This window comes from Talpa europaea, assembly GCF_964194135.1.
Source record: "Talpa europaea genome assembly, chromosome: 3".
In the NCBI taxonomy this organism is placed as follows: Eukaryota; Metazoa; Chordata; class Mammalia; order Eulipotyphla; family Talpidae; genus Talpa; species Talpa europaea.
In genome coordinates this window covers 143,119,175-143,134,498 of record NC_140069.1, presented here as the reverse complement: position 1 = coordinate 143,134,498, position 15,324 = coordinate 143,119,175, and the positions used below count along the sequence as shown (strand labels likewise).

At 39.4% G+C, this 15,324-nt stretch overlaps 1 protein-coding gene across 1 annotated transcript in view; it reads right to left on the bottom strand.

Moving 5' to 3' along the window:
* The window catches only part of LOC311168963 (maltase-glucoamylase-like), a gene marked incomplete at both ends in the record, with an annotated part of 151,453 nt that overhangs the window by 48,911 nt on the left and 87,218 nt on the right, over positions 1–15,324 (bottom strand). Inside the window, 4 exons of the mRNA XM_084230670.1 lie at positions 247–356; positions 491–614; positions 6,551–6,633; positions 7,784–7,886. Coding sequence (XP_084086796.1) covers positions 247–356; positions 491–614; positions 6,551–6,633; positions 7,784–7,886 — 420 coding nt within the window. The remainder of the gene's footprint in view (positions 1–246; positions 357–490; positions 615–6,550; positions 6,634–7,783; positions 7,887–15,324) is intronic.

The window sequence follows — 15,324 nt, the reverse complement described above, 5'->3', positions numbered from 1 at the left end:
TTTCACTCTCGAATAACCCCTGAGGAGAGCAGCTTTGAATCCTCAACCCTAAAGTTTCTGATTGGTGAGAAGAAAACACCTAATCAGGTGTCGGCCATCAAATATAAATCAGCCCATCCAGGGATTCCAGAGGCCCCCTCCGGAGCCTACACCCCTCTGCACAGTTCACAAAGGAGAATGATCTGGACCCAATGTAGGGGTGCTTCTTTCTTCAGAGGTGTAGTCAGTGGTAACACCCAAACAAACCTTAAAATGGAAACGTCTGGCCGTTTGATTTTCAGCTGTGAAGCGGGCGTCGATGCCATCATTTCCAAACATTAATGGGGTCGGCAACCTCTTCAACTGGGCAACATATTCTGGGAGCGGGGAAGGGTGGGGAGGCAGAGGGGACGCGAGAGAGAAAGAGGGAAGCATTTAGCCTCTATTTTACAATTAACTTATCTGGACCATAAAGAGCTGATCCCTGGGAAAATATTAGCCCAGTACTCACGTGCGTTCACATTTTCCTGTTTGTTTCTGACTTCATAGCCCCAGTTGGTGGGGAAGAAGCAGCTGGGGACATTAATATTGGCCACAGGCGCCCAGCAGCACTTGTACATCCCTACGCAGACTTCCTGTATGACAGCAGAGTCAGCATTACAGAGATGAAGGGAGAGAATTATATTTGTCTTTTTATTTATAAGCAATTTTATTCTAAGAAGAATTAAAGATAGGTCATAATGATATTCAATCATTCATTTTTTTCTTCTTTTATTCAAGCATATATCCAGTTATCCACTATGTATTTATTAGTTACCAGACAAGACACAGTTCTTGTCTTAAGCAAACTTGTCAGAGGAACAGTAAAGAGCAAACTCTGAGCCAGTGAATGGCGTCTTGAACGGACCCCACCCCCATCTCCACACTGATGAGCTCTCAGGCACCAAGGACTACAACTCCCAGCATGCCAGGAACCTGAGTAGTCAGGTAGAAATTCAAGACAGTGAAAGTAAACAGGCCTTGCTGTCTTGCCCCTCTGGTGCCAATGACTGCCTGTAGCCATGTGCTGCCAATTCTCACTTTTCCTTCTCCCTTTCTCCACCCTGTCTCCCTCCTTCTAACTTCCCTTATAAATATATATTTTTTAAAGAAAATTCTATATATCCATCTGCTTTGGGGTCTTGTCCCAAGTTTTTAAGTGCAGGTGTGATGACTTACAAATCAGGGCACCCTCTTTTATTTCTGGGGTTGCCCACTAACAAACTCGGATCTGCTGATAAAGCCAGACAATTCAGTATGATGAGATGACATGAGACATGAATGCTCCATAGTGGGCTCAGGGGCTAAGGGAACACAGCGGTGGCTGCACCCAGCCTGGGAAGCTGCAAGTAGGGTGGGGAGGGCTTCCAGGCAGGTGGGTGGTGAATGCAGTCCTACAGCACTGGGGGAGGTTACACAAGGGACAGCGGAGAGGCATTCCAGGCAGATAACGCAGAAATGCATGATAGACTCAGGAAAAACACAAGTTCATTGTGCCAAATGCAGGAGTAACTGAACTGAGGCTGGGAACACCCAGGATCCACACCACATGTCTGATGCCAGACTACACAGCTCAGACTTTTTCATGAAACAAGAAGACATGGCAAGAGAGCAAGAATGAAGTGGAAAATAAAGAGAAAACAGAATTAAGACAGAGGGTGACAAAAATTTCACAGCTGCTTCTTGCTTTAAGTCATTTCAGCTGACAAGAGTTTTCATAGGCATGCTCTATTTTCAGATAGTAGAGGAAATGGGTGATGCTAAACTTGTTACTTTGGGGGTATCTTGAAGTATTTGTTTGTAGGTTGAGGAAGTGAGGAGAGATGCTGGCCATGCACCAGCTAATAAACTGCTCCCCATCCACAGACAAGCACCCACACTCTCTCCTGAAGTTCTTTCCCTCCCTCCAAAATACCCAGTGTGAGCCAAGGTAAAAAAGACAGGCAGTCATAGATAATTAAGTTCAAAGATGACAGTCGAGAACTACTAAACATTTGAGAGAAACCAACACCATGATAGAAAAGTAATAAACTTAATTAAAAAAAAGGGGAGGAAACAATTGATACAGAAAACCCATAAGCCTTCAAAATATATACAATTATTATCTTCAAAGAGAAGTACACATCCTTGGCATATATTTTTTTTTCAGGTATTGAAACTATTTTAATTTACATTTTATATAATTGATATTAATTTGTGTTTTGCTATTGGATTTCTTTTTTGAACAATATAGTTAATGAATTTGATTTAATGAATGTAAGTACATCTCTGAGCACAATAATTAGCAAGTATCAAATATTTTAAACAATTTGCTTAGACATCCCATATATTGTATATCCTCTAACCATATGCAATTATTTTGGAAATTAGTAATTAACAATGTACATAAAAATATCCGAAAATATAAATAAAAATATAATTCCCTATAAAGCTCAATTAAAAGATGATGATGGCAAGCAATGTGAATATGTTGCTTCTATTTTAAGAGCCACAGAGAATATTGAAAGTTGATATATCAGACAAGAAGATTTAGTACTTCCTAATATTTGGACCTAACAACCAGAGGAAAAAAATCAAACCAAGTTTCAGATGATCTTAGAACATAATACACAAAGATAAAGAAGTGGGGAGAATAAGAATGCTCTTGGCAGCAACAAAGGGGATAGAGACAGAGCAGCGCGGGGAGGGCCCAAGGCCAGAGAATGAGTGATGTCATAGCTAGTGAACGACCCAAAACATAGCCCAAGAAACGAGGCAAGAGCAAAATGAGCTCCCCAAAAGTACATGAAAAATTAATGAGGAAAAGTAATTCATGAAAGAGAGAAGCCAATGCCCACATTCAGCCATTCAAAACACTAATTGAATGGCTAGTTTGTCCAGGTCTTTATCAAGGTCCCGGATTACAGCTCTGCCACCAAGCAGGGCTGGGGAGACACATGGCACCATGAACTAAATGCCCCTTGTCTCTACCCATGCCTTGAGATGCCACACTTAGTATGACCAGATGTAAGTGCACACATGTGAGCACAGAAATCTGCTTCTGGGACTTCCCATCACATTCCAAGTCTGAGTAGGCCTTCCTGCTGTAAGGCCTTGCTGGTAACTTCTATAGTATAAGGGTATGGTTTGATAGAGTTAGACGATCAATAAATCTAAAGAAGATTCTGTAAGATCAAGGAAATGTAAACTCTTACCAAGTCCTATTTTAACAGAAAGAGGAGACAAGGTTAGAAACAAAAGGAGAGAATGACAATGACTACATAGGGTATTTTTAACATTAAGAAGAATTTCAGCAAAACTAATTGTACAAATGCCTGCCAATTAAAGTGACATTCTAACTTGAATCTTTAAATAGTAAAATATAATTAAAATTAGGTAAGAAGAGAAAGAAAACCTAAAGGGAGCAGTAACTATGGAAAATTTTAAGAAGTAGTCAAAGGAACTGTCTCTAAAAAAATAATACCTTGGCAAGATGATTTAGGGATGGAATATTCTCATTACAAGTATATATATGGGAATATATATCCATACATATACAAAAATATAGATAGATAGATAAATAGATAGATAGATAGATAGATAGATAGATAGATAGATAGATAGATAGATAGACAGAGAGATAATTTCAAAAGTAGAAAAAAGTGAAAAGTTTCCTGATTCATTTTATAAAACTGGAATAATTCTGGTAACAAACTAGGCAAGGACAGTCCAAATAAACAAGCAGGCAAAAAAATATATATGCCAATTTCATTTAAAAAACATAGATGACTAAAGCTTTAGTGCAGTACTAGCAATTTTAATCCATTTGGGTATTAAAAGAATTAATGCACTATAGCCAGGTAAGACTTTCCAAGTGAAAGTTAAAATAAGTCAAAATTAAGAAATCTTTAATTAATTAAAATTTTAAAATAAATGAATAAAAATTAAAAAGGAAATCTTTCAATGATTCCCAACATCAATAAAAAACAATGCTATCATGTCAAAGAAAGTAAAATTTTTAAACTTTAATGATGTAAATTTATTTTTTTAATTTATTTATTTATACAAGAACTGGGGCACAGGCCAGATGTGTGGGAGGGTGAGAGGATTCACCAGAGACAGAGTGGGGAACAGAACAGGCAGACTGAAATACACTGCCAAGAGGAGCAGGGGGCGAGACAGGAGAGGTCTACCACGCCATGTGGGTATCTTGCTGGCCAGCAGGGATCGAACCCATGCTGCAGAGGCTGTGGACAGCTTCACAGCGTGGCGCTCAACCACCTGCGTCACCAGAGAGGCCCTGATGTTGTAAATTGAAGTGCCCAAAATTCATAAAGCTAATTGAAAAATAATATAAGGTATAATCAAAACTGTATTAAAACAAAACTAAAAATATACAAACATATGTGAAAAATATGGAAATATATGGAAAGCACATAAAGACGAGGTTAGAAGGTTACACACTATGGGATTTGGACATAGGCGGACCACTCCGAACAAGAAAGCCCCTAATATCTGCACATAACTATAATGCTGGAATCTTTCTGCTTAAAGGAACATAGTCAGTATAGATTATGTAATAAGAAGGAAAAGACTATGTCACAACACTATTCCCTGGGATAAGGTAGAATCTATGTAACATCCGATGCAATTGCTGTAGGGAACTATAATATGAATATAGCTTAAATAAATGTCTCCTGCCTACTATAAAAAAGCAATCACAGTAAAATCACAAAATCTTCTTAACTGTGCTCACAAAGTCTCCATAGATATAATTAATATTCCTGCCTCATTCTCTTCAGTCAGGGACTAAGTAGAAAAAGGGATTGGGTTTCTGGAAATTTTCTGCATAACTGATTTTCCTAAGTCTGAGATAGACTTTAAGTACATTTGCAACCTCTGAGCTCTTGATATATGGAGTATAAAAGGTCAGTTTCAAGGTTTTAAATTGTTCCAAAGTCTTTAGACCTCCATAAAAAAAGGTGCAATAAGACAAGAAATCTAGTTCATTCAGGTAAATATACAATCTTCCCCAATAATCCCATGTCGTTTTAAGCCACTCCTACTATCCTAGACACCAGTACCTTTGAGATATTGTTGTGATACTGTCAACCTATGTGACTACTACAATAACACAGACCCTCATAAACTCATCCCCAGACTGTAAAATTGACTCATAATAAATCACTTCATCTCTTCTATTTCCTTAACATCAAACTTTTTTCTAGAGTATTCACTGGGTATCTTCCAAATAGATTTATTTCTATGTCATTTTCCACTCAGAAATTATTGAATTTAAGAGAAAACTGACATGGAAATTACCTAATCCAACTTCCATTTGATACAGAACTTTTTTCAATATTCTCTGAAAGATGCTTAAATTCTATACATAGTCCATTCCTTCCAAAATCAGAAAGTCCACTTTCATAGTTAACATTTTACTGCTATTTCTTATGCTTATTCAAAATCAGTCTCAAGAAAGTTCTAGTCTCTAAGACCTATTATACTGATAGATTGCCTTTTAGATAAAATATCTCAAACAACAGACCTCCAAGGTGGTCTAGGGGTTAAGTATCAGGACTATCAACACTATGACCTGAGTTCAATCCCCAGCCAGGGAGCTGACCCACATATGGCGCAGCAGACCTCTCCTGTCTTGCCTGCTGCTTCCCTCAGCAGTGTATTTTAGCAGATCCTCCTGTTCTGTTCCCCACTCTGTCTCTGGTGAATCCTCTTACCACCCACACCTCTGGCATACACCTCAGTTCTTCTACACAAAAAAAACCCTCAAACTATATTGAAAAATTAGAAGAAGGATCTTCAGTGTTACAAGACAAGGAGAAAAAGAAATGCATATTAAAAAATAAATTTAATTGTTCTTATTTGCAGGTATCATATGTATTAGAAAAATCCAAGAATCTATAGACAAACTAAGAGAATTAATAAGTAAATTCAGGAAGCTAACTGATTACACAATCAACATTCAAAAACATTAATTTTAAATCTGTATGCCAACAACAGTTGGACAGAAATTCTAAATTAAAAAAAAATAGTTATAGAAAAGCAACCATCGGATAGAGAAAATCTAGAGGGGCTTTGTACTGACAATTTTAAAATTCTCAAAAATGAAGGGATTTAACATGTACATGGATTGAAATATTTACTTTTGTAAAGATGACAATTTTTCCAAAATTATTCTGTAAATCTTATGTGATCACAGGTTTTATAAGGAAATGGGCAGGCTAATTCTACATTGCATTCAAAAATCTAAAGGATCAAATAGGCTAGGATACCTTGAAGCAAAATAAGAATCATTTGGAGGACTTAAAAAAGAGCAACATTCTCGTTGGCTCTTCCTCCTCTTCTTTTTAACCTGACCCTGACTCCCTAACTTCCTTATTGTTGCTTTTTGGTTCAATAGGGCAAGAAAGAGATAACTCCAAGCAAACCAGAGGTTCATAATTAATTCTCCCCCACCCCTCTCCCCACTTCAGATACTCGTTGCTTTGCAATAAACCCCAGCAGATCAATAGCATGAGCCCATTTCTCTGACCTCTGTCACCGCGCCACCAGGCACACACTCTATCCTATCTGATTCAGGAAGGTTGTTTGGGCACTCTGGGGTAAGTGAAGTACCTGTAGAGAAATTGTAGGACAAAGGTGAACATTGATACCATGATTCCATTTCAGAAAGAAGCAGTGAAGTCACAGACTTCAACCAATTTACTTCCCCAATCCCTAATCACTAACTAGTAGCTTCTATCTGCACTAGATAGAGTGTTCAACACTCCTCTGAGTTTAAACACGTTCACTTTTATTTGTTTGTATTTTTATTGAACTATAATTCACATATCATAAAATCTGCCTTTTTAAAATGTACAATTCAATGGTTTTTAGTATTTTACAAAGTTGTGTTCTGTATGAATTAGCATGGGGGTTAGGATAAACGCAGACTGAAGGTCTAGCTTTATGTTAAATAAAAGAAATTACTTATTCATATACATTGAATAACAATCTCAAGGGACTTGTTACCCAATAAAAGTTTAATAGGGAAAAAGCAGGGATAAACCAAAAATGGCTTATATGGTTTTCAAATGATCTTTCCAAAGTCATAATTCTTCCTAGAAAACGCCTTCATGTTTACTGTGGAGAGTAGTGTTGAGAGGTTAAGTAGAGTTCTCAATATATTTTCACTGAATGCTTAATCTTCATTTATAAAGCAGCTTCATCAAGCTGAACAAACCTCAAGTTCAATTTTAATTACAAGTATAATTTCAAGTTATAATTTTATTACAAGTATGATTTCATATTACAGTAACTTGTTATTCAGAACATAATATGTGCACTAGGGAGGCATCTGTCTGAGTGGAATCGATGAAGAAATCATAGCTATTTCAATCAGAATATGGGCTGCTGGCTAATTGTAATTATACATTCGGGCCATATTAGACAGCCCTTAACTTCCCTGTAATCTTTCCTTTTCCATACCATAATGCATTTAGGTACTGTTCCCTTAACTTGACTCTGGACTACAAGACAGGCATTGATTTTGATAAGCCTAATTTTGCATCTTGCTCAAATTGCATCAAATGGGACTTGGATATCCTGACTACCACTAGCATTCAAGGTTTAGTTGCAATGGAAAAAAATACTTTCAAATACGGATTTAAATTAGCTGTGGGAGTGGCATGTTGAAAAGTGAAGGATTAAAATGAATTCTTTGGCCTCCAGAGGAGACTTCCTTGACCAATCCTTCCACCCCTGCAGCCACCAACACCTCCCTTACCTAGAGGATTCAACAGAAACAGCAGCAAGAGGATATCTACGGCCAGGATAAGTAGGTTGAAGACGAGCAGAAGGATTTCCAATAAAGAGAGCTTCTTCGCCATCTAAATGGACACAGACAAGGGCGTGATCAAGGCAACAGAATAGACCATTATCATGATGAGAATGTAAATTTGCTTGCACTGTGACCTGATTCTCAACATTACTCTTACAAAATCCAGAGCCTATTGGTCTCCACTCATCACAGGGTGTCCAGTTAACTCTATTTTGCCTACAGACGATTGAGAATTAACATCAGACATAAAGAACTGAAGAAAGAGAGAAGAGAGAAACCAGGAAGAGAGAGAAATGGGATGGGATACAGAAGAGAGATGAGGGGCTGAGATGGCTTATGAAGTCCTTTAGATGCCACTTTGCTCTTCACACCCTGAGCAGTAGAGAGGAGGTTATGATTGGAGAGAACAAGTAGCAGAACTTGCACCAGGTCTTCTTACTCAATTCCAGATCATAATGCTGAGGCTTTTAACTGCTGAGAGGTCACTAGCTCTTCCACTTCTGAACTCTTCACCTCTGCAGCCCATTGACTGGTCAGTAGGTCATGTCCATTTATTTCGCACTCTTTGATCACATTGAGGCTTCTTTTCTCTTTCCTGTCTTTTATCTCTGAGCTCTTCCTGTTTTTATCCCTACCTGAGCACTAGACCTTAATATCTGTCACCAGTTTCCCCTCCCTTGCTTCCTGAGCTTCTCTGAAATCTGCTCAATAAAACCATCTGCCCACAGACAGCTGCTTGATGCATTCAAGTGGCCCAATGTAGATGCCACTGGGTTGAGCACCTTCCAAAGACACTGGGTCTGCACGCTTGCTCACAATCTTAATGAACACTCTCCTTGTTCACAGCAGAAATTTCCAGTAATTCTCCTCAAGCTATCCCAACCTCTGTCACCTACACCCTTCCTCTGAGTCAGTATCATCCCCTACATTTCAGACAAAATAACTGTTTTGCAGAAACTAGTCTCCCTGTTTCTTACCCCAAGCTTTTTTATACAAATGATCCACATTGTAGAAAATTCTTTTCTTTCCCCCTCTCTTTTCAATAGAAGTTTTTCTTTCTTCTGTCTAAGCATAATTCTCCCATTTATTCTCTTTTAATTTCTCAAAAATGACAGTTGCCTACTCTCCTTGGCAGTCCCCACCACTCACAGGACTTTGTATAAGATCCGAGCATGTGGAGGTGTGAAGATGTGCCCCGAGATTATATTATCATTAAATGACTGGCAAGTGAATAAAATCTAAGGAAAAAAATGAAACTACAAATATCAGTATCTGAGACAAAAATATGTACTATTCTTTTATCATCTCCATCATCATTCACAATAAAATAGGCAGAAAGTGTTTTAGCATAAAAAATTTTTGAGGACAGGGCCTCCCCGGTGGCGCAGCGGTTGAGCGCTGGGTTGCAAACCTGCCCACGGCCTCTGCGGCGCCAGTTCGATCCCCAGCTGCTCCCCGGCCACCAGAGGGGGATCCCACATGGCGCGCAGACCTCTCCTGCTGCCCGCTGCTCCCCTCAGCAGTGTACTCCGGTCCTTCTGCCTGCTCTGCTCCCCGCTCTGGCACTGGTGAATTCTCTCACCCTCCCGCGCTTCTGACTGTACCCAGTGCTTGTATAAACAAAACAAACAAACAAACAAATAAACAAATAAATAAACATTCCTCTATAAAAAATTTAAAAAAAAATTTTTTTTGAGGACAATCCAACTGTATTTCTAACCCAGAGATTTAAATTTGTGTATACAACAGTCTGTTATATGTCTCGTGGGCTGTGCCACAGACTTCACTAAATTCAACATGTTTAAACATGAAATCATCTCTTCTCACATCCAGTCCCAATATCTGCCAATTCTGACAGTTTGACTGTTCCTCAAATAATCAATACCTGGAGGAACAGAATCACAATTTCCTTAAAATTCTGAGTATCTTTTTTCGGACTCCTGTCTTTCTGTGGGTTCTCACAGGAAGGACCCAGCCAGTTATGCTACTTTACAAATGTGGTTCCAGTCTGTTCCTTCTTCTCTGCCTGCACTGGAAACATTGTGGTCAGGCCATGGTGTCAGGACTGAACTCTGACCACAGCTTCCTGACTTACTCGCTGCTTCTTCTTTCTGTTCCTGAACTCCACTAACCCCACACTGCAGCTTGACTGACCTATATCAACAGAGAGTCATTTCCTTCTAGAGTCAAGTCTTCACCAGATAAAACAGAAATAATAGAAAGTTTTTAGCTTTGTAATCATAGGTCTTTTGTATTTTTGTTTGTTTCTTCATTTTTTAAAATGAAACAGTGTTTAAAAACACTACATTATAACATCATACATGTTTCAGGTGTACATCTTGAGCTGCATACCTTGAGAATCAGCTTGTATATATGCAACATCAAGCTCACTGTCAAAAGTTCCAATCTATCCTCCACCAAATCATGGTCCACTTTCCCGATTTACCCCCCTCCATCCCCCTTACCTCTGGTAACCACTACGCCCGGCTACCCAGCCTGTTTTCTCCCTTTGTTCCAGACATAACAAACAAATCTTTATACAGTGAGAACCCATAAATATTATGGACAGTCTCTCCCTCCCCCTCCCCTCTTACTTCATTTCTCTTTTAACTTTCCATTTACCTGAATCCTGCTCTTCTAAACTTCAGCTCAGTGCCGTGATTATTTCTGCAAGTATTTTCCAATTCAAAGACCGTTTCAGTTTCTCACAAAAACAGTCTTTAGGTTAATGGTTAATAAGCCAAGAAAAGAAACACCTTAACTGTGGAATGGAGTTGAGAAGCAGGGATCTATAGATTGCTTGCCCAGAGAACATTTAGGGTTGGGGTTTGGGATTGAAGTTAGAGTTTATTTTTTTTAAGATTTTATTTATTTATTTATACGAGAACCGGGGTACAGGCCAGAGGCAGAAGAGGGTGAGAAGATTCACCAGAGATAGAGCAGGGAACAGAACAGGCAGACTGATGGAATACACTGCTGAGGGGAGCAGCAGGTGCAACAGGAGAGGTCTGCAGCGCCATGTGGGACCCTCGCCGGCCAGCCAGGATTAAACCGGCGCTGCAGAGACTGCAGACAGCTTCACAGCGTGGTGTTCAACTGCCTGCGCCACCAGGGGAGGCCCTGAAGTTAGAGTCTATTAACTACTTTTCCTATTAGCCCAAATCTGTCAGGTGTCTCTCCAGGGGTCCAAATTATTCAATAGTTTCCTCTCATCCTCACAAGATACATATCATAGTAACATATTCACAAAAAATCCCTTCATCAAAGTTGACTAGGTGGGCATCAAGAGTCCCATTTTACAAATGACTGCTATGGAATTTTGTCTAGTCACACCCAGTTGTGGAACTGAGGCAAAGACTGGGAAGCCTTTCTTCTTAAACTAGTGCTTGAGGATGCTGCAGTGTCTCCTAGCCAAGATCGAGAGGATAAATTCCACCTCGCTTAGTTCATTAAACTTACAGCCTATAATCAGTACCCCACACTTAGTCCTTCTCCACATACTGTTTCTCTCCAACAGATTTTCCTTTCCAGCTTCTACAACCCTGAACAGCCTCTGCCCAGTTTGCTAATCCTCCTGGAGGCAGGCTCAGCTGCTTTAACTCCGGAAGTTCAGGACACTCTGGGAAGCCCCTAGGCATTTTCCTGCCATAGAAACTATGGTCATGCAGGCAGAGGACAAAAGTGAATACTCCTGAAGGTAGGAACTCTTCCCTACTGAGAAAAGCACCCTGCCCAAAGATGCTTTTCTATATCAAATGACATTTTACAATAATTAAAACCCAGGTTATTATTGAAACACCTGAATGTTTTTTATAGCCATTTCCCTCTCTACCCGAAAAGGCACAGTCACCTTTCTCTCAACCAAGACCATTATCCACAAGCTTCTGGAAGGTTCCCACCTGTGTATTCTTTTTGGTTTCTCACACTAGATCCTGCCAACTCCCTCTCCTCCCCACACACACGTCTCTCCTCTCCACTCAGCATTGCCTCCCTGCACGATCTCACCTCTACTCCTCATCCTCTGTGGGAAGGAGCCAGGTTCAGAAAAAAAGTAAGGGTCCACGTAGCAGAGGCGACAGGACCTTTGCAAGAAGAATATTGCAAGTCCCACTTGCGCGGGAGAGGTACTCACCTCATATCTTTTTATTGCCTGTGTCTGTTCAGTGGTTCTTGAGAAGCACTGAGCAAAGGTAACTGGGTTGGTGTTGCCAAGCCACCAGGATTGATTTATTGCCCTGCAAAGTTGAAGGCAATTGGAGAGGACGAGCCATAAAAGGGGCCTTGCTTTGCCTGCGACATGGAGAAAGCCCGATTTGTTAATAAAAGGGGAAGGTGAGGTTGTATTCTAGCGCTATTCTACCTCTATTTTCCTGTTCATATCCAATTACATGGCTTGTCACATAGTATTATACTTGCTGGTCTGTCCACATGACTTAAGTCAAGAACTAGAATTTTATCCAGCTGCGCTTAGCACTTTGTCCAGTGTCCAGAGATATTTTTAAATCCATGCTATTTGCTTAATAAGTATATGAAATGAACAAATAAATGAAAGAATGAATAGTTCTTGGCTCATGAACACATTGCCCCTTTCTCCAAGTTCTCTTGGTATAACTCAGTTTTTTATGAATTCAAAAAGCCTTCCCATCAAATAAAATGAAGTTCAAATAAAGTTCCAATAGATTTCCCACTAAATAACAGAAGCACCATTAAAATAGGTATTATATAACAGTAAACAGGAAGTCGCCCCTTCTGGATATTTGCCATGTTCTTTGATTGCTTGGCATCTTTAGGAAACACTAGTATTTAAAGATCTTCCTGCTTTCATATTCTGCCTGTCTAAGGAATGACCCAAAAATGCTCTTTCATAGTCTCCCTTCTGGACAGGGGAGAGATGAGTGGTGTGGCTCAGCCAGTGACATGGGCTATGATCCAGAAGAAAGTGAAAGAAGGTGCCATGTGCAATCCGAATTGTGGAGAGATCATTCAGCGGCAGCAAGGACGGAGACCTAGGGGAGTCCCAGCACGGTATGGGGAGAGGAGAGACAAGCTGTCAGACACGTGCTTAGGGGAGCAGCAGGAAAATCTCCCACAAGGTCCTAGGGAGATTGTCCAGGGCCACACAGCCTGCAACCTGACACTCTCACCCTCCTGAAATTTCAATGAGTCACGAAGAGCACTGACAAATTTTTCTTCTTACACTAGTGAAGTGGGTTCTTTTTAGCTGAAAATATAACTTCCATACCAAGACCTTTACCCTTTGAAGGTGTCCAATTCAGTGGGTCTCTGTATATTCATGAGGTTGTGTGACCCCTCACCACTCTCTAATGCCAGAACACCTCATCCTCTCCTAAAAAGTCACATACGCATTATTGGTCACTTTCCCTTCCCCACCTCTTCTTCCTGCAACCACCTGACTTCCTATTTTTATGGATCTGCCAATCTAAATATTTCATATAAAGGGGATCACAGAAAATGTGGCCATCTGTGTCTGGCTCCTCCCACTTGGCATGATGTCCACATTGACCCATGTTGTATGGAAATCCCTGTCAAAGCTTGGATGACAGCCATTGTGTTAATATATTACATTTTTATTATCTCCTCATCAGTGGCTACACATTGGACTGTTTACACTTTGAGGCTATTATGAGCAATTCTGGCATGTATGTTCACATGGACATATATTTTGAGTTCTCTTGGGGCTGTATTTAAGAGTGGAATTACTGAGTCAAATGTAATTCTACCTTTAACCATTTGAAGAACTGCAGGACTATTTTTCCAAAGTGGTGGCAGCATTTTATCTTCCTACCAGCAACCAAGGAGGGTATGTGTTCCATATTTTTTGTATATCCGATATAAAGCTATAGATGAGGGCACCCCATATTTTGATAGCATCTAAGATCCATTAGTAATATAGTACCAATAGAGATTCATGTTTGCTTCAAATACTTATAGCAAGTACACACACACACACACGTTTCTGTCTTTTTGAACTCCTGGTATGATTTATGTACCATATCTTTCACTCCCAAAACAAGATAGCCTTTGTTAAAGGGAAAATGTATGGATCTCATTTCAAATTGGAATGATGGCTTGGCCAATGACCAAAAAAGGAGATTTATCATTACACAAGCTTTTTCCATTCTTTGTGTGATAATTAACTTCCCACTTCCCCACGCTCCTTGGTGACATCATTCTTATCACAATGATGCAACCTGTTTCCTAAATGCAGAAAATGGTTAACATCACCATCTCTTCCTGCTCACAACCAATTGGGAGATGCTGGACCACATGTATGTCCTGACCAATGAAAAGCAACAGGCATTTTTGAAGGGAAGAGACAAGTATGTGATCTTGGATGTTCCAGTTGCTTATTAATAAGAAGGTAGAGATAGTGAATTTAGCTGTGGGCAGAACACCTAAAGTGCTCAAAGCATGCAGAGGAATGGAATCATCAGGTCAGAAATGGACCACATTATGACCTTAACTTGCAGAGCACCAGCCTCCCAGGTCAGATGCAAAAGTCTCAATGAGGTAGCCTCAAGGACAAAAAGGAAATGTTGGTGATACCCAACCATCTGCCAAGGCCAGCACAGCCTTGTCTGCATAGGCAGCTGTGATAATCAATGCTATAATAAGGGTGCTTTTAATATGAAAAGGAATGAATTTTCCCCTTTAATTAAAAGGGTTTGTAGTTGTTATTTTTATTTTATCATATAGATGAAGAGAAAAAGTGCAATGACGTGATCCAGAGAAGAGAGAGTATGTCCCCTACTAGCTGGCCAGGAGGTGTAAGTTGAGCAATGTCACTGCGAGGGACCACTCCAGGGTGGTCACAAATAAATGTGTCTCCATGTATAGTGGTTCTCAAAGTGTACTCTGGGGATCACCTTCTGGGAGGTCCTTGAGATCTTTACAGGTCTGTAAGAAAAAAACTATTGTCATGAAAACACTAAGAAGATTATTTTCCTTTCTAGAGTTTTCCAGAGCCTACAGGTGACACCAAAAAATACTGAATGCAGACACAAAGGAGAAATCAAGTTTTTCCTATTAAGTTGGATTTTAGAGATTAGCAAAAATACAATTCTTCTAATTTAGTTATGTTTTAGAAAATGCAGCTATTTACATTTTAATATGATAAAAAGCAATAGACATAAGCTTGTGAAGAAAATATTTTGGTACACCTAATAATTTAAGGGTGTAAAGTAGTCCTGGGACCAAAAACAGTTGAGGATGACTGATCTGGTGTATTGATTTTCAAACTTTTACCTATATGTAATATCTGTAAAAATATATACTTCAGTAAAAAGTTACTTAAATAAAAAGTTAAGGATATATATTATATGTATTAAGTATATACTATATATTTATTTTATATATATAATTACTTATACATAATTATTTAAAATTCTTTAGTCAAAGAAACAAAGCAAAATAACAGACAAAACAAACCTTGGGTCCGGACAGAGGCACTGCAGTTACCAGAGGGG